The sequence below is a fragment of the Oncorhynchus gorbuscha genome, linkage group LG15, assembly GCF_021184085.1.
Source record: "Oncorhynchus gorbuscha isolate QuinsamMale2020 ecotype Even-year linkage group LG15, OgorEven_v1.0, whole genome shotgun sequence".
NCBI lineage: Eukaryota > Metazoa > Chordata > Actinopteri > Salmoniformes > Salmonidae > Oncorhynchus > Oncorhynchus gorbuscha.
In genome coordinates, this window is record NC_060187.1 from 58,917,312 (window position 1) to 58,940,162 (window position 22,851).

At 41.0% G+C, this 22,851-nt stretch overlaps 1 protein-coding gene across 4 annotated transcripts in view; it reads right to left on the reverse strand.

Moving 5' to 3' along the window:
• Positions 1–11,778, reverse strand: part of LOC123997594 (thyroid hormone receptor-associated protein 3-like) — a 28,679-nt gene extending 16,901 nt beyond the window's left edge. Inside the window, exons 1-2 of one of the 4 annotated variants that reach the window (XM_046301990.1) lie at positions 11,387–11,775; positions 4,409–4,530 (exon numbers count right to left, since the gene is read on the reverse strand). In XM_046301990.1, coding sequence (XP_046157946.1) covers positions 4,409–4,500 — 92 coding nt within the window. In that variant the 5' untranslated portion in view covers positions 4,501–4,530; positions 11,387–11,775. Of the gene's footprint in view, positions 1–4,408; positions 4,531–11,386 lie in introns of all 4 variants that reach the window. The other 3 variants (XM_046301991.1, XM_046301994.1, XM_046301993.1) reach the window with 3 other exon arrangements.
• Between the last annotated feature and the right edge of the window lie 11,073 nt (positions 11,779–22,851).

Sequence of the window (22,851 nt, forward strand, 5' to 3'; positions counted from 1 at the left end):
GACAGTCATTCATTACTTTAAGACATGAATGAACATTAGACCGGTGGAAATCTGTCCTTTGGCCTGATGAGTACAAATTTGAGATTTTTGGCTCCAACCACCGTTTCTTTGTGAGACAGAGTAGGTGAACTGATAATCCCTCCATGTGTTGTTCCGACCATAAAGCATAGAGAAGGTGTGATGGTGTGGGGGTGCTTTGCTGGTGACACTATCAGTGATTTATTTACAATTCAAGGCACACTTAACCAGCATGGCTACCACAGCATCTTGCAGTGATATGCTATCCCATCTGGTTTGCGCTTAGTGTGAAGGCCCTAGAAATTGTAAAAGACTCCATACACCCTAGTCATACTCTTCTCTCTGCTACCGCACGGCAAGAGGTACTGGAGCGCCAAGTCTAGGTCCAAAAGGCTTCTCAACAGCTTCTACCCCCAAGCCATAATATTCTTGAACAACTAATCAAATGGCTACCCAGACTATTTGCATTGTATATAGCATCGCTACTGTTATTTTACTGCTGCTCTTTAATTATTTGTTACTTTTATTTCTTATTTTTTACTTATCTATTTTTTACTTAACACATATTTTTCTTAAAACTGCATTGTTAGTTAAAAGCTTGTAAGTAAGCATTTCACTGTTGTATTCAGTGCATGTGACAAATACAATTTGATTTTTATTTGTATTTCAACAGGACAATGAACCAAAACACACCTCCAGGCTGTGTAAGAGCTATTTGACCAAGAAGGAGAGTGATGAGTGCTGTATCAGATGACCTGGCCTCCAAAATCACCCGACCTCAACCCAATTGAGATGGTTTGGGATGAGTTGGACCAAGGAGTGAAGGAAAAACAGCCAACAAGTGCTCAGCATATGTGGGAACTCCTTCAAGACTGTTAGAAAAGCATTTCTCATGAAACTGGTTGAGAGAACGCCAAGAGTGTGCAAAGCTGTTTAACACGTGCTATTTCATAGTTTTGATGTCTGCACTACAATTCAACAATATAGAACATAGTAAAAATGAAGAAATACCCTTGAATGAGTAGTTGTGTCCAAACTTTTGACTGGTACTGTACATTCTATAGACCCTACAGAGTACCCCCTACAATACTGCAGCACCCATAATAGTTCTTGCTCTATAAGCCAATATGAATTCCATAAACAGTGATTTGCATTGGGGGCATTTATTTGACCTTGGAACATGTTTTAAAACCCAAATTTAATGCATATTTCACTTAAATATGAACAACTATTGTTAATGTTTAGACAATCATTTTTCATATATCATTAATATCATTAATAAAATGCATGTTGTTGACACTTTTATACTGTTATGTCGGGGGACTTTTATTTTTAAACTTTTTGAAATTCAGTTACTCTGAAGTACTTTTTTAGTGTTGCTGATGAGACGCTGGTCATGTGATGAGTTTGCAAATCAAATGCCCAATTGTGGTGCCAACCGGACAGCAAAAAACAAGCAAATAAACCTTTATTTACTGTAATTTAAAGTAGTTTAAGGGTTGAATTAGATTATATACTGTAAGCTACCTCAGTCGTTATTTACAATAATTTTGGGTACTTTACGGCAATTGCTAGCTAGATTAAATTTAGGAAGCTAGCTAGCAGGCTCAGCTAAATAAAAATCCCCTTAGTGTAACGGCGTTCGTCTGTTGAATGAAGAGAGTAGGACCGAAATGCAGCGTGTAGGTTACTCATGCCTTTAATGAATGAAAACGCGGTACATGAAATAACTGAATCTAAATACAAAAACAACAGAACGGAACGTGAAACTAATTACAGCCTATCTGGTGACAACAACACAGAGACCGGTACAAACACCCACAAAATACAAAGCGAACTCAGGCTACCTAAATACGGTTCCCAATCAGAGACAACGATAAGCACATGACTCCAATTGAGAATCGCCTCAGGCAGCCAAGCCTATACAACACCCCTCATTAGCCGCGATCCCAAATACTACAAACCCCAATACGAAAAACAACATATAAACCCATGTCACACCCTGGCCTATCCAAACATATAACAAAAACACAAAATACAATGACCAAGGCGTGACACTTAGATACATCCACATCTCATAGTTACATCATGAAATGTGTAAATGAAAGAGGAATATAATAATATGAATCGAATGGAATTTCCCATCTCCCCATTTAGTTTCTGGCTCTGCACAGAAATGCCCTTATCCAGATGATGTGACAAAGACATTTCCTAACAGACATGCTAACTTTCTTTGTTGTTACTTTTAAGGTTGGAACCAACATCCAGTACCTCCATGAGGCAGAGAGGCAAGAACCATTTGTCCGCCATCTCAGGGACAAGCTGCACTATTCACAGTTCTGTGTAATGTTCAATGTAATTGCATTGCTGGACTTGAAACTTAAAGAATTTGTATTGTTTAAAAAAATGTGCATATGAAAGGACATGTATGTGTTAAACATGTCTTTGCTGTTTATTTGTTAGTGATAATTAATTTGTGTTTACATCATTAAGCCTTGATGTATGTGTTAGGAATGACCAAAGGTGTCTGACTTTATAGTAAGTACAGCATCATATGACTTTATTGTTATTTAACTAGGCAAGTCAGTTAAGAACAAATTATTATTTATAATGACGGCCTAGGAACAGTGGGTTAACTGCCTTGACAGATTTTTACCTTGTCAGCTCGGGGATTCGATCTAGCAACCTTTCAGTCACTAAAAAATTCTGACTTTAAATTAAGTAAAGCATCATGTGATGTAGTCTTAATGGATGTGCTATGAATGACCGAAGATGCCTCACATCAAACAAAGTATTACAGGACGCTACATAGTGTCAATCAATACGTTTTTAACGTTCTGCTGATTTATGAATGTTCTCTCATGATCCACGGGTTACTGTAAGGTATTCAAATGGGTTAATGGACCTGCAAAGCTTATGTATGTGTGTCAGAGCCAAAATTATTTGTAGTAGTCCAACCTGAGACCACCGCAACAGGTATTCCTCTTCTGTTCCCATGCTGGAGACCAGGGCATGATTACAACCTGTTACAATGGTGCCAACCTTTTGTGGCTGATCTTTCAGAGGGGAAGTGGGTGAATGTGTCAAAGACCTGATGGACCCAACACCGCACCGTATGGCTCGTTTTTGTTGTGTGCGTGTTTGTGCACTGAGGAACATGTAACTTGGCTCCAGAAGAAAGACACTTTCAATTTCTTTAGGTTGGGAGCTTTCATCAAGATAAGTGTTTCTTGGTGTACCATCGTCTCCAGGCTACTGCACACACAGCACATATAAGCCTGGGATATCAACCATTCAAAGTGGGATAAGACTGACCATTTCATTCTAAAGGAGTGACCTTACTGAGTAAACTATTTGTCATTGTCACTAGCTAACACAGTAAAAAAAAAGTATTATGGCAAAACCCTGCCCACTTCCACAATTTATCTTCTTAAAATTAGATTTTAAATCTAACCATAACTAATAAAAGCCACGTTTGATGCGTTGGTCCTCCAGAACTTCCGCACATTTGGGTGGAAGGGTCTGCGAATGAGATTAGAGGTCTTGTGACTAACATGACTTTATTTTAGATCGTAATCCAATCCTTCGACCCAACACCCTTCATAAAGCACATGGTTATATCACATTCGACATAGTGATTTATGTTACTTTTGACATTGGTGATTATGTCACACAGTCATGCCACATTTATGGACCCTTTATAAAGCATGATATAAGGTAATAGATACTTTGTAACACATTTATGACTCAGCTTTCATTTGACACCCAATTAGACATACTCCTATGAACTTCACATGTTGGTGATGACAAATTCAACATGCCATGCACACAATTTGACATGCTCAAATCAACTTCACATGTTGGTGATGACAAATGAAACAGGTCATGCATTGAGGCCCAAACATAGCATGCATAGTCCACACATAACTGTTGGAGGTCAGCAGCCAATCAGGAGCATTTAAAACATTGACTAATCAACATAGCAACAACCGTTGTCGGGTCCAAAGCATTTCTTACAATCTATGTGTAGCATATCTGTCAAGACGCTGTCAGCAACTCTTATCTCGTTTCGATTTATCACTCGTTGCTTTCCAGATAGACAACAAGACGGAAACAATCTTTCTCAGAAAAAGTGTTCCCTCCCCTCTTGTTTCTGTTTCAAAATCTTCTTCAAGCTCTCTACGCATGTGATGACCTTTTGTGAAATTTATAGACAGAGAAAAAAACATTCATATGTCCTTATAAGTTGGAATATGTTGCCTCATCCCTCTTAACCTGACAATTTATAGACAAAATAATATGAATTCATAACAATGCCCTAGTTTGAGGTGGTCCGTAATTTGTAGGTAAGCAAGTTAGATCAGTTACAGTAAGTTACGTTTTTAGCCACCTGTAGCGATGCTTCCGAGATCTGGATCGTGAGCTGCTTCTGGAGCGGGAGTGGGACCGAGACTTAGAGGCTGACTTCATTGCCTTGGACATCACTGCAAGCTACCTCTTTGAGACAACAGCCTGTCAGACAAACAGAGGGGAGTCAGTGATCATGAGCATCTACACAATTTCAAAATTTCACCCACCTTTTAATAGGCCCACATAGGCAACATTGAATAAGTAGAACAAGGAAAAATGTAATCAGCTAAAGTGCTGGGCATAGGATTAATAAACATGATTGACTATGATTTCATTTTTGCGTACAAAAACTGATATTCGAGACCTACTACATAGGAGATACCCACGATTTAATACAATTTAACAAGATCAAGGATTCTTCACAACATATTTGAAGATTTAGAGCAAAATGGCTGTCAACGAGTAAAAGTGGGCAGATCTGTAAATCACTGTGACCGAAGTGTCAGGTGGCAAACTACAACCAGACGGCTAGGCCGCTGAATGATTATCTACAGTCACTGCAGAAACAGAGGGATTAAGATAAAGAGATGTGACTCCAGAAAACCATGACAACGATACCTCCAAGAGACAAAGCTATTGCGCAAAAATGTACAGTGAAGTAACTTTAAAAGAAGTGCAAAAAAGCTACCAGCGTACACTAACTATTACTGCCAAAAAAACTGAAAGGCAGAGGGGTTTGTTGGAGAACAGTGTGGATACTGCAGCAAGTAACATAACCAGTTTCATGTAGTCAGTCAAACCAGTTTCATGTAGTCAGCCATTTGCATTAAGGAATCTGTTTCATTCCAGTGATGAGACTAAACATTTGACTCAGACTCAAGCGGCGCATATTAGAGGTCAACCGATTAATCGGTTAACAATCGGTATTTTGCTGTGCCGATTCTGCCGATTTAAAAAATAAAAATGATACTTTTATTTAACTAGGCAAGTCAGTTAAGAACACATTCTTATTTTCAATGACGGCCTAGGAAAGGTGGGTTAACTGCCTTGTTCAGGGGCAGAACGACAGATTTTAACATTGTCAGCTCGGGGGATCCCATCTTGCAACCTTACAGTTAACTAGTCCAACGCTCTAACCACCTGCCTCTCATTGCACTCCATGAGGAGCCTGCCTGTTACGCGAATGCAGTAAAAGCCAAGGTAAGTTGCCAGCTAGCATTATACTTATCTTATAAAAAACAATCAATCAATCATAATCACTAGTTATAACTTCACATGGTTGATGATATTACTATCAATACACAAAAGTATATATTTTTAAACCTGCATATCTAGCTAAAAGAAATCCAGGTTAGCAGGCAATATTAACCAGGTGACATTGTCACTACTCTTGTGCTCATTGCACGCAGAGTCACGGTATATGCAACAGTTTGGGCAGCCTGGCTCATTGCAAACTAATTTGCCAGAATTTTATGTAACTATGACATAACATTGAAGGTTGTGCAATGGAACAAGAATATTTACACTTAGGGATGTCACCCGTTAGATAAATTACTGAACGGTTCTGTATTTCACTGAAATAATAACGTTTTGCTTTCGAAATGATAGTCTGACAGAGCGATGGTAGCCAGCAGCAGACTCGTAAGCATTCATTCAAACAGCACTTTCGTGCGTTGTTCCAGCAGCTCTTCGCAAGCACAGCGCTGTTTATGACTTCAAGCCTATCAGCCTAATGGCTGGTGTAACCAATGTGAAATGGCTAGCTAGTTAGTGGGGTGCGCGCTAATAGCATTTCAAACATCACTCGCTCTGAGACTTGGAGTAGTTATTCCCCTTGCTCTGCATGGGTAACGCTGCTTCAAGGGCGGCTGTTGTCGATGTGTTCCTCGTTCGAGCCCAGGTAGGGGCGAGGAGAGGGACGGAAGCTATACTGCTACACTGGCAATACTATAGTGCCTATAAGAACATTGAATAGTCAAAGGTATATGAAATACAAATGGTATGGAGAGAAATAGTCCTATAAATACTATATTAACTACAACCTAAAAACTCCCACCTTGGAATATTGAAGTCTCATGTTAAAAAGGAACCACCAACTTTCATATGTTATCATGTTCTGAGCAAGGAACAGCTTTTTTACATGGCACATATTGCACTTTTACTTTTCCAACACTTTGTTTTTGCATTATTTAAACCAAATTGAACATGTTTCATTATTTATTTGATTTTGATTTGTGTATTATATTAAGTTAAAATAAGTGTTCATTCAGTATTGCTGTAATTGTCATTATTACAAATACATTTTTTCTAATCGGCCGATTAATCGGTATCGGCTTTTTTTGGTCCTCCAATAATCAGTATCGGTATCGGCGTTGAAAAATCATAATCGGTCGACCTCTACCGTGTATACCATCCCTGGACAATAAAGTAAACAAGTTCAGGGCGAGGATCTCCTTCCAGAGAGACATCAGGGAATGTAACATACTCTGTTTTACAGAATCATGGCACTCTCCAGATATATTGTCCCCGTCCATTCAGCCAGCGGAGTTCTCCATCCATCACGCAGACAGGAAGAAAAAACTCTCAGGGAAAAAGAAAGGCGGAGGGGTTTGTTTCATTATTAACAACTCATGGTGTGATTGTGGTAACGTACACAAACTCAAGTCCTTTTGTTCTCCCGATCTGGAATACCTCCCCATCAAATGCCGACCACATTACCTCCCAAGATAATTTAATTTGGTTATCATCACTGCAGTGTATATTCGACAGTACAGGGACAAAGTGGAGTTGCAATTCAAAGGTCAGGATTTGGCATAAGCAGCATGAATCCAGCATCTGAGGGGGAATGCCGTGAGGAGGAAATTGCAGACTAAACATTGGGAGGACTTCAAAAACGGTGCACCAGCATCAAGCTGCACATGCTAGTCACAGAGTATATCCCTGCTACTATTTTGGTGAGTACCGAAATGGATCGCTCCTCCTGCTACTCCTCTATGGTGCTCCTTCCCTCGCTTTTCTTCATTGCAGACTGCGCTTGTTATTTTTGGCTTCCAGGGCTAATTTCCTGAAGGCACTGGAATATACTTTTATTCTTACCGGGCACATTTCATGACCAGCATTCAGAGCGTGCTCCCGCATCCACATTTGGAAAATAAAGGGAACCTAAACCCTGGTCAACAGATGGTATGGCATATTATGAAATTAGACATTTTGCATATTATGAAATTAGACATTTTGCAAAGTACTTTCCGCAGAAGACCTTTATCTCCTAGTCATACACAGTTGACTTAATACGCGTAGCCTATGGCTGTGTAAGTGCATATACCGTAATACCAATAATTTGTTTAAAACTCATTAAACAATCAAGAAAAACATATATTTTAAGGGTTCTCTCGGGACAGGTTTCATATGGCTGAGAATAAACTTTTCTGAAAGCTCTCAAATGCCTGTCAAATGAAACAAAACAAGATAGGGGCCATAACTGTGCATTCATCCACTAGGTACTAGAGTATAATCACTTCCTTCACTTAATTTTGTGTGACTGGTTTATCTTACAGGTAAAACCGTGTAGCGCATTGCCAGGGCCAAAACTGGGCAAACTGGGCATTCACTAGGTAACTCTTGTATCATGTATCATCATTTTTAGCTTAAAAATATGCTCCCTTGAATTGTGTGTGACTGGTTTATCTTACTGGTCAAATGGCAAGGACATGTGTAGCCCATTCCAGGTGTAGTTAACTGTAACTTAATAAATAATAAGTGTCAGTAAAGTGGGATGTATCATGGGTCCATTTCCGTCAGAGCACAGTGACCCACTTCCAACTGATAACCAGAGGCAGCTGCCTGTCTCCTCCTCACAGAGTGTGCTTCCCAGCCTAATCACTAGGATTTAAACATCCAAAAGGCTGTAACAAGCATCTACACTAATTATGTACCCTCTACTGGCAGACACACAAAAACACCCACCCTGGGTGCAAAGAGTGACAGCTGCTCAAGCCCGGTCACCTGTTCGTTTTATTTAAGGGCAGAAGTTGTTGCGAACAATGGTTGGGCAACTCGATACAGCAGCAAGAATATAAGCAGACACACCCCGCTCAATCAACTACTCTATCATTAAGACCTGGATGCCTCAGAAGCAGCTGGAATCACATTTGGCAACTATATGGACCACTGAGACAACTCTCTCAACAGCAACTGTCACTGAAATGTGGGCATCATTGTCAGAGTGTCAGAGTTTTCCCTCAAGACGTGGCTTTGTAGAGGCGGTTCATGGATTGCCAAGCGGACTCTGCTGCTGGAGTCAAGATACACTGTGTTAGCTTCCTTCCATACAGTTCCATGGACATCAGAGGATAATTATTATGTTTCTTAAAGTTGCCTTATTACCAAATAGGCTCATTGTAACTTGATTTAGGCCTATTGATGATGGAACTCTCAGATAAGAATTAACTCAACCAACGACTGCGTCATTGTGATTTTCTGTGGCAAACTCAACACTGACCGAAGCTGACAAACCAACATTGAATTGGACAATGCAACAATAATCATTAATACCAAGCAAACAAATAAAATCACTTAATAACTGAAAGCCTGAGAAAGTTATGTGGTTTATTTTCTCAGACTGAGAAAATACAGGGCCCCATAGCAGTGTCCTCACTGAAAGTGCAGTGTCTGTCTACGTGAGACAGTCCCTCTATTGGATGCAAACCGCCACAGCGAATTCACATCCACTCCCACCAATGGAGTCGGATCCATGTGCAGTACATATAATCACTCTTTGTTCCTACTTGAGATTTCTTAAAAACCTCCTCAGTCAGCACTATAATCAGTATGTTTATTTCTTGCTGTAAATAGGTGGAACGTTCATATCTGTGTGAGCTTTTGATTTACACAACTGTTGTCCTGAAAATACACAGCAGAACATTACTGAGGCATCCTCAAATTGCGAGGACATGCTTCTCAACTTGCTGCTATCAAGATGGAACTCAAACAGCTAAAGGTTCTCTCTATTTTGGTCCGTTGTGAACAGCATGGCAAGTGGCCAGCTATCGTTCCTTATATCAGCAACGTGATTAGATGATGTATATGTTAGGTATTGCCCGTTGACAGACATCTTCATTCAAATGTAGTCTAAAGCTGTAGATATCTCATGTATTTGGTCAACTTTCAGTGTCAGCCATTCTACCAGGGCCAGAGTCGTTACATTCACACACAAGTGATGTTACCCCAGAGTTGACAGAGTCAAAAACGGCATATCAAATTGTCGACTTCTCCTGTGAACTCCACCTTTTCTCATCACATTTTGCGACTGTCTGAAAAGAAATGTCACGTAAGTTGTGAATCCTGTGAAAAGACAAGTGTGGACACAACATCCTGTAGATACAACACCTTGACACTGGAGAGTGCCCGATACAGGGGTGTCCTCAAATGTACACCACACAGAATAGAAGGCGTCACCCATGCATTCACAGCATCAACTGCAGACTAGTCAACAACAGAGCATACAAACTGTAAAAGACCACAAGGCCGATTACTGTAAATCCTATTGCTTTACAATGATGCCCATTAACAGCAAATAGAAGTACAGCAAGTACAGCACAGCCTCTTTGTTATAAGGACCTGTGTCAGGATACAGGTGGGAATGTGGTTACACCTTTCTTATCTGTGTACATTTGAACAAATATTATTTGCATTAAGAGAACAATAAACCAGGATCTTAGAGCAAACTGCAACAGGATATGCTATGATGTAGTGATTATTTACACAAAGGGCGGCACAATTAAACATGTCCCATTTTTTACTCATAAATAATTAGAAATTATAATTGGGGGGTGAACTATGAACTATGACTGGGTTTTGCTCTATGCAACTGATGCATTTATGAAGAAAGCTGGATACCTCACTGGCTGACTGAGCTCTATCATTGCTGATCAATCAATTGACAACATGAAATGCATTTAAAGTGACATCGAGCTGTTGACTTTCTGGGGCTTGACGTGATGGTCATTCCGGTTCTTTTGGCAGGCTCTTTTGGCTCCCAAACGGCTCTTAAAAAAATATGTTTTGTATTGTTTCAAGTCAAAATAGCTTGCGATAGTTTGACTATGATTGGTGTTAAAACAATTCTAATTCAATTTTAACCACAATGTATTTAAAAATTCATTGGTTTGCTATGAAAAAATGCTATTAAACATTTGCATTTAAAGTATAACTTTTAATGTATATAAACAAAGTGCATATAAATCTAATCATTCAAAACAAATACAATCTGAACAACATATTAATAGAATATTGCACCATATCAAAAAATAAATAAATAACAATGTGCAAAACTGCAGCATCCTACTTAAAACATTAAACTGGTCCCTCTTTTCTCTCTCTTCTCTATTGCCATGTTATAACCAGCAGCACACAACAATGCTGACCATATTTTGATTTTATGAGAGATTTGCATTCAGAAATGCAAGCTGCCTCACTTTCGAGGGGCTGATGCGGTTGCTTCTCTCAGTATTTATTTGTTTCAAGAAGACCCTCTGAGGTAACGGATGTGGCAACTATTCAGTCTCCCTGTCATGACTTTAGTAAGCCGTGGGTAGACAGAGGCCTTGTTCAGAAGATCTGCAGATCTTTCAGAACGAATGTGTGCACTTGAGTATTTAGGACTACATTATTTTATTTATTTATTCGTTCTTTGAATTAGTTCATTTTTTTCATTTAAATCTTTTGATCATTCATATCTTATTTTTAAAACATTTTTATAAATAGATTCGGCTCTTCTGATATATGAGCCGGCTCCCAACGTTCACCAACAAGAGCCGGCTCTTAGAGCTGACTCGTTCGCGAACGACCCATCGCTAGTAGCTTGACAATGGTGTCGAAGAAATGAGAAATACAAACATAACATTACACTGTATCATGCCATGAGAATAACCTCACAAGTAATACATTATAGCATATATAGTAGCTGGTGGGGATAAAAGGACATACTACAAGCAGGGATAGACAGGCTATAGCTTACCTCTGATTTTTCTGTTTTTGTTTTCACGCTCCTCTGGTGGGTCCGGGTCGTACAGCTTCTTGGTTGACAGTCGGCGGAGGATCCGTTGCTGTAACACTGTCAACCAAGTAATTTTCGATGATAGGTTGCAGTCCGAACAAACAGGCCAGTTGAGCTAACTTTGGTTACTGTGTGTCAAGCATCTTATTGGCCGAAAAATGTGCGGGAATGACGTTTATCAGCTCGTTCAACAAGCCTTTTATCAGGTCCGTTTTGTATTCATGTCACATTAAATAACTACAGCAGTTGTAATGCGACACTGCGCTGTGCGCTCACGAGGAATGAATTCAAAGTGGAGAAATTATCCGAGAACGCATACAATACGAAGCTATGGTACTGGCTACAGTAGAACCTTCCTTCGCAGCGCAGCAGGGGGTGTTAGTGCTGTCAGTGCACGCAGGTCAAATTTCCTTCCTGGTATTCCCTCGTCAAACATACACGGAACAAAAATATATACGAAACATGTAAAGTGTTGGACCCATGTTGCATGAGCTGAAATAAAATATTCCAGAAAAAAGCTTATTTTCTCTCAAATATTGTGCACAAAATGTGTTGACATCCCTGTAAATCAGCATTTCTCCTTGGCCAAAATAATCCATCCACTTGACAGGTGTGGCATATCAAGAAGCCGATGAAACAGCATGATCATTACACAGGTGCACCTCTTGCTGGGGACAATAAAAGGCCACTAAAATGTGCAGTTTTGGCACACAACGCAATGCCACAGATGTCTCAAGTTTTGAGGGAGTGTACAATTGGCACGCTGACTGCAGGAATGTCCACTAGAGCTGTTACCAGATAATTGAATGTTAATTTCTCTACCATAAGACGCCTCCAACGTTGTTTTAGAGAATTTGGCAGTACGTCCAACCGGCCTCACAACTGCAGACTACGTGTATGGCGTTGTGTGGGCAAGCGGCTTGCCGATGTCCACTTTGTGAACAGAGTGCCCCATGGTGGCTGGTAGTGTTATGGTATGGGCAGGCATAAGCTATGTACAATGAACACAAGTGCATTTTATCGAGGGCAAATTGAGTGCACAGAGATACCGTCACGAGATCCTGAGGCCCATTGTCATGCCATGCATCCGCCGACAACACCTCATGTTTTAGCCTGATAATACACAGCCCCGTGTCGTAAGGATCTGTACACAATTCATGGAAGCTAAAAATGTCCCAGTTCTTCCATGACCTGCGTACTCACCAGACATGTCACCCATTGAGCACGTTTGGGATGCTCTGGATCGTCGTGTACGACAGCATGTTCCAGTTCCCGCCCATAACCATCAACTTCGCACATCCATTGAAAAGGAATGGGACAATATTACACAGGCAACAATTAACAGTCTGATCAACTCTATGCAGAGGAGATGTGTTGTGCTGCATGAGGCAAATGGTGGTCACACCAGATACGGACTGGTTTTCTGATCCATGCCACTACTGTTTTTTTTAAAGATATCTGTGACCAACAGATGCATATCTGTATTCCCAGTCATTTGAAATCCATAGATTAGAGCCTAATTAATTCATTTCAATGGACTGATTTCCTTACATGAACTGTAAAACTCCCTAAAATCTTTGATATTGCTACATGTTGCGTTTACATTTTTGTTGAGTATAGTTACACTTTAGCTAAATGTTTTCTGTGTCAACTCCAGCTGCAAGTTACACTGTAACAAAGTCCACCACAACTGTTACAATTTGCAGTCACTACAGCGCCTCTGCAGAAATGTCATTGGTCATGCACGCTGCATATACAGTATAAGAAAGAATCGTATGGGCATGTTCCATCATTTGTTGCCATACTACAGCACGCTATCTCAGTCCTGGCAGAAATTGGACAGGAGGAAACATCATTAGTCTTGATTTAGATATATATCATAAAGACTGAAATGATGAAGGTGGCATAAACTTTGCACTAATTGTTCAATATCTACCATAGGCACTCCACGTATTCATTTATCAACAGACCTGAGTGCTTGGACCAATTGGCTGCACTGACAGTTCAGATGCCGGGGTTACAATGACATTGCCTTTAGCTGTGTATTTGCAAGGCAAACATGGGTAGACATTAGGATGAATCAAACTAACACCGTCTGGAAAAACAGGAAACAAAACAACCCTTTAGGAAAAGTTCTGTTGAGTAGTTCTGAGCCCATTCAAATCACAAGAACCAGAACCCCAACTGCGGAATTCTACTACCGGGGGATGAGACAACACAATGAATCCATCATACAATGATACATAATTCATTCATAGGTCATGGTTAAGGCAACAGTATTTTTTTTTCCTGACCATGTGATCTAATCCTGGGAAAGGAAAAACACCTGGCCCTAGCAATGCCAAAGACAGTAGCCAGATGAATTGAAGCCAAATGAAATGAAATGTCTTCCATAAAAATAAAATAACAGGAGATAGAGTTATAACATCAGCATAATGCACGTGGAACTATACTTTGCAGTTGGACTATTAACGGTAAACATCCATTGCTGAGAGATCTTTTCATCAAGTTATCTGTCACACTTCCTTTTCATCTTTGTTCTTTATCTTGCCATCGACCAGATAGAATGTACAGTACATAGTGATAATGTTCCCGTGCCAAGTAGGCCTACAGCTTTCCAGTGGTAAGCCTACAAGTAACCCACAAGTAACCCACAAGTAACCTACAAGTAACCCCTTGCGTAGACCCAGCTAGAAGACAATACCCAAATAGTAACTAGGCAGCGTTGGAATAAGTACCCAATCGTCATACCTGAGCAAAAGTAAAAAATAACTACTTTTTTTTTAAATGACTCAAGTAAAAGTGAAAATCACCCAGTAAAATACTACTTGAGTAAAAGTAAAAGAATATTTGGTTTTAAATGTGAGTATAAAAAGTAAATGTAATTGCACAAATATACTTAATTATCAAAAGTAAAGTATATTAAGCAGACCAGATGACACAATGTTCTTGTTTTTACATTTACAGATAGCCAGGGGCACACTCCAACACTCAGACATCATTTACAAACCAAGCATTTGTTTGTATTGAGTCCGCCAGATCAGATGCAGTAGGGATGACCATATGTATTCTTGATAAGTGCGTGAATAGGGCCATTTTCCTATTCCTGCTAAATATTTGAAATGTAATGTACTTCTGGGTGTCAGGGAAGTGTATGGGAGTAAAAATTAGATAGATTCTTCAGGAATGTAGTGGAGTAAAAGTAAAAGTTGTCAAAAATACAAAGAGTAAATCAAAGTACAGATACCCCCAAAATCTACTTAAGTAGTGCTTCAAAGTATTTTTACTTAGTTACCACCACAGTAACTAGCAAAGGGAAGTGAGACTTTTCCACTCATGGCACAAGCTTTTTGTTCAAAATGCAACACAGCCTATAACAGTGACTGCTAGCAAATCACCTAAAGACAGTAGTTGCTTTTGTCTTTGCGTCCTGTTTTCTACGGTGTAACACTTGTTCTGCCAATATTTGAAGAGCAGGGCCTGTATTCATAAATCCTCTCAGAGTAGTAGTGCAGATCTAGAGTAGTAGTGCAGATTCTAGAGTAGTAGTGCAGATCTAGAGTAGTAGTGCAGATCTAAAATGTTACACATTTTTATTTTGAGGGCAAAACTCCTACATCAACACTCCTACTCTGAGATATTTTGTGAATATTATCAAATTATCCTCATGTGTGATAAAAGAAGAGGCCTTGAAAGGTTTAAACCTTGAAACAGACGTTGGACAGCGATGATGAACCAATTTTTACTTTGCAAACACAAATTCCTCTAACCAAATGTGTGGCATGTATAGCACAAGTCAATCTCAAAACAAATAGTGCTATCTGAGAGCTTATTTGATTCATTTAAAACAGGAAGCCAAAAGCAAATGCCTACAGTACATTGTTCACCTCATGAGTAGATGTGAGAGCAGGCAAAGTAGAGGTCAGTGGTTGTAAAGTGGTTAAAGTGTCAAAGAGAGATGTCTCTCCATCAAATAGGGGTTGTTATGCAGTGTTTGCGGTTGGACGGGGTCACCAAAAGGCCTCACTATCCTACCCTTTATCCACCAAAGTAATTTAGCTGCAATACTTTATTTAACAAGCTGTATCTCAGAATATTGTTGGGGGTTGGGAGTGAAATGTAGTGTATAGGTGTTAAACTGTCTTCAGGAACACCTTCCAAAAACGTTTAACACTTCAGTTTTACAAAGTTTTGTGCACTCATATCTAAACAAATATTGTATATGATTTACGATCCAATTGACAGAATTCATTTGTATGTGTTCAGAGCCCAGTCTATGGTTCAGAGCAGCTATAACACAAGTATTTTACTAGTTCAACACATTTCAATACATAAATGGAGACACATTTGTCTTTATTGTAAATTAATGAATAGCTATCCAGTGATATATCGATTCCAGGGATATTTGGGTTCTCTTTGACTGAACAGCGCACACTTTACAAACCTTTTTGGACAATCCCAAACACAGGCCACATTCCCTCCTCAACTGTTGTGTGTGTGTGTATGTGTATGTACTAAAGAGTGGTTTTGCATTAACCCTTACAGTTGAATAGTTGCTCCCTGAGTCACACCCAATTCGTGGACTGTGACCCACAGAATTGGTATAACCCACAAGTGTACAGACAGCAGGGAGGTTTATTTTTGGGCGACCCCTCTGACACCACTTTCTTAATCTGTGCCTAGATAAAAGAGGTCCCACTCCCCCACATACAGCCCACCTGTTGGAGCCGTTTGCTCCCTAACTGACAGGTCAGGACACACAGGTCTTTACAATATCCAAACTAAGTTCTATATAACTGCCCTCATCTGCAGGGGGCCACAGACAGTGCAGCTTTCATAGTAACGAATAATATAAGATACTGAAGCAGGAGATGCTTATGGACAACAAGCACAGACTCAACCAACACCTATTCTGAACCTCAAGAAGAAAATAATCTCAACTCTACTGTGCAACTCTACTGTTCATAGTGTAGTGTATAATGTCAGAACATCTGCTGTCTCAGCCACTACCTGTCACCAAGGTTGTACCCCAAGGCTCGATCTTTGGCCCCACGCTCTTCTCAATTTACATCAACAACATAGCTCAGGCAGTAGGAAGCGCTCTCATCCATTTATATGCAGATAATACAATCTTGTACTCAGCTGGCCCCTCCCCGGATTTTGTGTTAAATGCTCTACAACAAAACGTTCTTAGTGTAAAACAAGCTTTCTCTGCCCTTAACCTTGGTCTGAACACCTCCAAAACAAAGGTCATGTGGTTTGATAAGAAGAATGCCCCTCTCCCCACAGGTGAAATTACTACCTCTGAGGGTTTAGAGCTTGAGGTAGTCACCTCACACAAGTACTTGGGAGTATGGCTAGATGGTACACTGTCCTTATCTCAGCACATATCAAAGCTGCAGGATAAAGTTAAATCTAGACTTGGTTTCCTCTATCGTAATCGCTCCTCTTTCACCCCAGCTGCCAAACTAACCCTGATTCAGATGACCGTCTTACCCATGCTAGATTATGGAGATGTAATTTATGGATCATCAGGTAAGGGTGCTCTCAAGCATCTAGATGTTCTTTACCATTTGGCCATTAGATTTGCCACCAATGCTCCTTATAGGACACATCACTGCACTCTATACTCCTCTGTAAACTGGTCGTGTCCGTAAACCTGTCACAAGACCCACTGGTAGATGCTTATTTATAAAACCCTCTTAGGTCTCACTCCCCCCTATCTGAGATATCTACTGCAGCCCTCATTCTCCACATACAACACCCGTTCTGCCAGTCACATTCTGTTAAAGGTCCCCAAAGCGCACACATCCCTGGGTCGCTCGTCTTTCGCTGCAGCTAGCGACTGGAACGAGCTGCAACAAACACTCAAACTGGACAGTTTAATCTCAATTTCTTCATCCAAAGACTCAATCATGGACACTCTTACTGACAGCTGTGGCTGCTTTGCGTGATGTATTGTTGTGTCTACCTTCTTGCCATTTGTGCTGTTGTCTGGCCCAATAATGTTTGTACCATGGTTTGTGCTGCTACCATGTTGTGCTGCTGCCATGTTATATATATATATGTTGTGTTGCTACCATGCTGTGTTGTCATGTGTTGCAGCCATGCTATGTTGTTGTCTTAGGTCTATCTTGTCATGATGTGTCTTTTGTCACATTTACATTTACATTTAAGTCATTTAGCAGACGCTCTTATCCAGAGCGACTTACAAATTGGTGCATTCACCTTATGACATCCAGTGGAACAGTCACTTTACAATAGTGCATCTAAATCTTAAAGGGGGGTGAGAGGGATTACTTATCCTATCCTAGGTATTCCTTAAAGAGGTGGGGTTTCAGGTGTCTCCGGAAGGTGGTGATTGACTCCGCTGTCCTGGCGTCGTGAGGGAGTTTGTTCCACCATTGGGGGGCCAGAGCAGCGAACAGTTTTGACTGGGCTGAGCGGGAGCTGTACTTCCTCAGTGGTAGGGAGGCGAGCAGGCCAGAGGTGGATGAACGCAGTGCCCTTGTTTGGGTGTAGGGCCTGATCAGAGCCTGGAGGTACTGGGGTGCCGTTCCCCTCACAGCTCCGTAGGCAAGCACCATGGTCTTGTAGCGGATGCGAGCTTCAACTGGAAGCCAGTGGAGAGAACGGAGGAGCGGGGTGACGTGAGAGAACTTGGGAAGGTTGAACACCAGACGGGCTGCGGCGTTCTGGATGAGTTGAAGGGGTTTAATGGCACAGGCAGGGAGCCCAGCCAACAGCGAGTTGCAGTGGTCCAGACGGGAGATGACAAGTGCCTGGATTAGGACCTGCGCCGCTTCCTGTGTGAGGCAGGGTCGTACTCTGCGGATGTTGTAGAGCATGAACCTACAGGAACGGGCCACCGCCTTGATGTTGGTTGAGAACGACAGGGTGTTGTCCAGGATCACGCCAAGGTTCTTAGCGCTCTGGGAGGAGGACACAATGGAGTTGTCAACCGTGATGGCGAGATCATGGAACGGGCAGTCCTTCCCCGGGAGGAAGAGCAGCTCCGTCTTGCCGAGGTTCAGCTTGAGGTGGTGATCCGTCATCCACACTGATATGTCTGCCAGACATGCAGAGATGCGATTCACCACCTGGTCATCAGAAGGGGGAAAGGAGAAGATTAATTGTGTGTCGTCTGCATAGCAATGATAGGAGAGACCATGTGAGGTTATGACAGAGCCAAGTTATGACAGAACTTGGTGTATAGCAAGAATAGGAGAGGGCCTAGAACAGAGCCCTGGGGGACACCAGTGGTGAGAGTGCGTGGTGAGGAGACAGATTCTCGCCACGCCACCTGGTAGGAGCGACCTGTCAGGTAGGACGCAATCCAAGCATGGGCCGCGCCGGAGATGCCCAACTCGGAGAGGGTGGAGAGGAGGATCTGATGGTTCACAGTATCGAAGGCAGCCGATAGATCTAGAAGGATGAGAGCAGAGGAGAGAGAGTTAGCTTTAGCAGTGCGGAGCGCCTCCGTGATACAGAGGAGAGCAGTCTCAGTTGAATGACTAGTCTTGAAACCTGACTGATTTGGATCAAGAAGGTCATTCAGAGAGAGATAGCGGGAGAGCTGGCCAAGGACGGCACGTTCAAGAGTTTTGGAGAGAAAAGAAAGAAGGGATACTGGTCTGTAATTGTTGACATCGGAGGGATCGAGTGTAGGTTTTTTCAGAAGGGGTGCAACTCTCGCTCTCTTGAAGACGGAAGGGACGTAGCCAGCGGTCAGGGATGAGTTGATGAGCGAGGTGAGGTAAGGGAGAAGGTCTCCGGAAATGGTCTGGAGAAGAGAGGAGGGGATAGGGTCAAGCGGGCAGGTTGTTGGGCGGCCGGCCGTCACAAGACGCGAGATTTCACCTATATTTAAATTTTTTGGTATTTTTAATCCCAGGCCCCCATCCCCGCAGGAGGCCTTTTTGCCTTTTGGTAGGCCGTCATTGTAAATAAGAATTTATTCTTAACTGACTTGCCTAGATAAATAAAGGTTAAATCAACTAAATAATAAAATACTGATTGAGACCAATGATTAACCAGTACCTTACTAGGGATCAAGGACATACTTTGAATAGAAAGTGACGTGTTTGGCAGGCTGTGTAATTTCCCAACATTGCTGTGTGGACACAAGTATCATAAATGGGCATACCGTCTGAACCAAACATGTTTTCTCAGAAGCACTTCTGAACTCAGAAGCACTTCTCAGTGTCTACGTGCCAGTGACTTTGCATGATATTGATTTTAAAGCCTTTTGACCATCTGTTAATGGTTACCACAGCGTGGCAGGATCTACAGTTCAGCAGTACAGTTAGCCATGTTTCGATTATTAAACTACAAAGCATTGTGATGACATGAAGGCATTATAATGACTGTATGTCATTTAACAACGTTCTCAACATTCAGATCAATTTATCTGTAAAGCCCAAACTATGTAAGTGATGCATAGAGCAGTCATACATAGAGCACATAGTGCTACACACTTGAACCGGTTTCCTGCCCGGTAATGGCAGCGTGGGGAGATGGGGTTGGTTGGAGCCATGACGCCATGCTATCGTCAAATCCCACGTCAACTCCCAAATCGAGCCTCTACTCACTTTCCTACTCCAAGCTGACACAACCATGGCACCTGTTCCGCCCTCGACAGAACGCTGCTATTCAATTAAAGGCCTTTTTATGTTCTCCTCTTGCAACTATCCAGCTACCCAGGAGCCCAGAAAGATCAGCTTCAAAGGAGAGGCCAATGAATTTCAATTGGATTTAAAGGATTCAAGGTGAGAACCCATAAAGGTAAACCATTTCACCTAAGTACAGAGGCATTTAACCTTTCTAACCAAGATTAGAACAACTACAAAGGTGAAATCCACAGATTTCACAATGTCCCATACAAATGAATAAGAGAAAACAAACAAATGAAACACTAGTTCAATGTCCATTACCCTCCATTGACTGTCACTACTATTCAGCCCCCAAACGACATTTGATTATGGTTGTCTGATCTGCTGTTGTTTGCAGTGCATTGAAGGATGGGTTCTTTTTGTGCCACAAGGCTAGAATTAGTGACTGCAATAATATAAATGTCAGTGTGGAGGAAAGTACATTTCATAATTTCAGTTGTAAATTCCTAAAGACACAGACCTCCATCAAATGTGTTAAAAATCTTTATATTTCAGGATGTTAGAGTTAGTTAGATGTCATATTTGTTCATAATGAGTCCAGTAAATTGATAAGCGATGTCTCTACCATCTGGCCAGTCCTATCGTAGTCATTATAATCAACAGTCCAAATTTGATGAGAAGACAGATGACAAGTAAAGTTGACACGCATCTTAATTGACACTCATCTTAATTGACACGCATCTTAATTGACACTCATCTTAATTGACACTCATCTTAATTGACACTCATCTTAATTGACACTCATCTTAATTGACACTCATCTTAATTGACACTCATCTTAATTGACACTCATCTTAATTGACACTCATCTTAATTGACACTCATCTTAATTGACACTCATCTTAATTGACGCAGTTCTTTGCCATTCCATATCAATAAATGTGGAACAAAAATTAAACCTGGTATATGCTCCCAAAGAGATAGTTTAATTGGAAAATATTTCAACCCTAACTGGGTCTGCACCAGCATAAACTGGTCAGCAGCCTACCATCATAAACCAGCATCGAAGTGCTTAATTATTTAAGACAATACATTACATACAGCGAATCACAAAAATATTCAGACCCTTTCACTTTTTCCACATTTTGTTACGTTACAGCCTTATTCTGAAATTCCTCATCAATCTACACACAATACCCCATAATGACAAAGCAAAAACAGGTTTTTAGAAGTGTTTGCAAATGTATTAAAAACAAAAGAATAGAAATATCTTACTTACATAAGTATTCAAACCCTTTCCTATGAGACTGTAAATTGAGCTCAGGTGCATCCTGATTCCATTGATCATCCTTCAGATGTTTCTACAACTTACAACTCCGTGACAGGATTGTGTCAAGGCACAGATCTGGGGGAGGGTAACAAAAAATGTCTGCAGCATTGAAAATCCCCAAGAGTGCAGTGGCCTCCATCATTCATGAATGTAAGAAGTTTGGAACCACCAAGACTCTTCCCAGAGCTGGCCAACTGGCCAAACTGAGCAATCAGGGGAGAAGGGCCTTGGTCATGGAGGTGACTAAGAACCCAATGGTCAGCCAAACCAGCTAGACCATGCTAGTCAGACCAGCTTGACAAGCATAGACCATTATGAACCAGCATAGACCAGCTTGACATTTTGGCTAGTCTATGCAGTTTTGTCAGCCTGGAAGTCTGTCTAAGTTGGTTGTTGTGAGTTGGTTATTGTTCTGTCGCTGGCATTGCTGTGGTTCGGATTCCCAAAACGGCCCAAATTTCATGCTGCTGTAAATCTGGATTACATTTGCATAGCGCCAGATTAAATATGAGTCTTCATGAACATGGCTACCCTTTTCCTGAAAGCTCATTCAGGAGTCCACTGGTGAAGGTAATTAAAGGCCAGGCAAATCACTTACATTTTTACCGTGCTACACTTGTCCAACCACTCTGAATCTAAAGATTTTTGACAGACATGATTGCTGTTACAATAGTTTCGGAATTGTTCTACTTTGCTACATTCAAGGCATAACAGTAAGACGAGTACAGCTCAGCTGTAATGGCATATGAATGTCAGCAAGTCTGCTATTGTGTAAACGGTTACATGCAGCAGAAACAAGAAATAAATGTACAGTACTGTCTGTATGTACAGCTGTGAGGCAGTTTTGGCCAGTCATTAGATGGATGGACTGCCTGAAGATGCTTTCATCCAGGGACGTGATGTTAAAAATATTTTTAAAACTTAAGTGGTTTGACAAATGTGATAGAAGCTCTTGTCAGCAGGAAAGAAAACAAAGGACGCGACTGTATTTAACTGGGCCAAGGACAGTGTATACAGGTGGACACAGTATCAGTAGGCTTGTGGATTAGCACTGGTTTCACTATTTATTCCCTCATGAGAATAACCATCATACCAGGGTTTTAGAACTCTGATGGAACAAGCAGAACTTGTTTCATGTTTTTTTCACATTGGAAAAAAAACTGTGAATGATGTTTCTGTTTCTAATTGTGACAGGGATGAAAAGGACTAATATATTCGAAGTAAACAGCGTCATTAGACAAAGAATAATAAGTCCATACAAGGGAGCTAATGTGTTTTCCAAAGTATGCCCTTTGCATTGGAAACACGTGGGAGAAAATGAAAAAATAATAATGTTTTGAAGAGAACCGACCAACACATAATAAGACAGGCATTTTATGCACCTTTACAGTATTTCACTTCCTCTGTAGAATAGACCCACATAGTTTGTATTTCAGACTTAAACAATAGACTTTGTCACGTTGAACCTGAGCTACAGTGCCTTT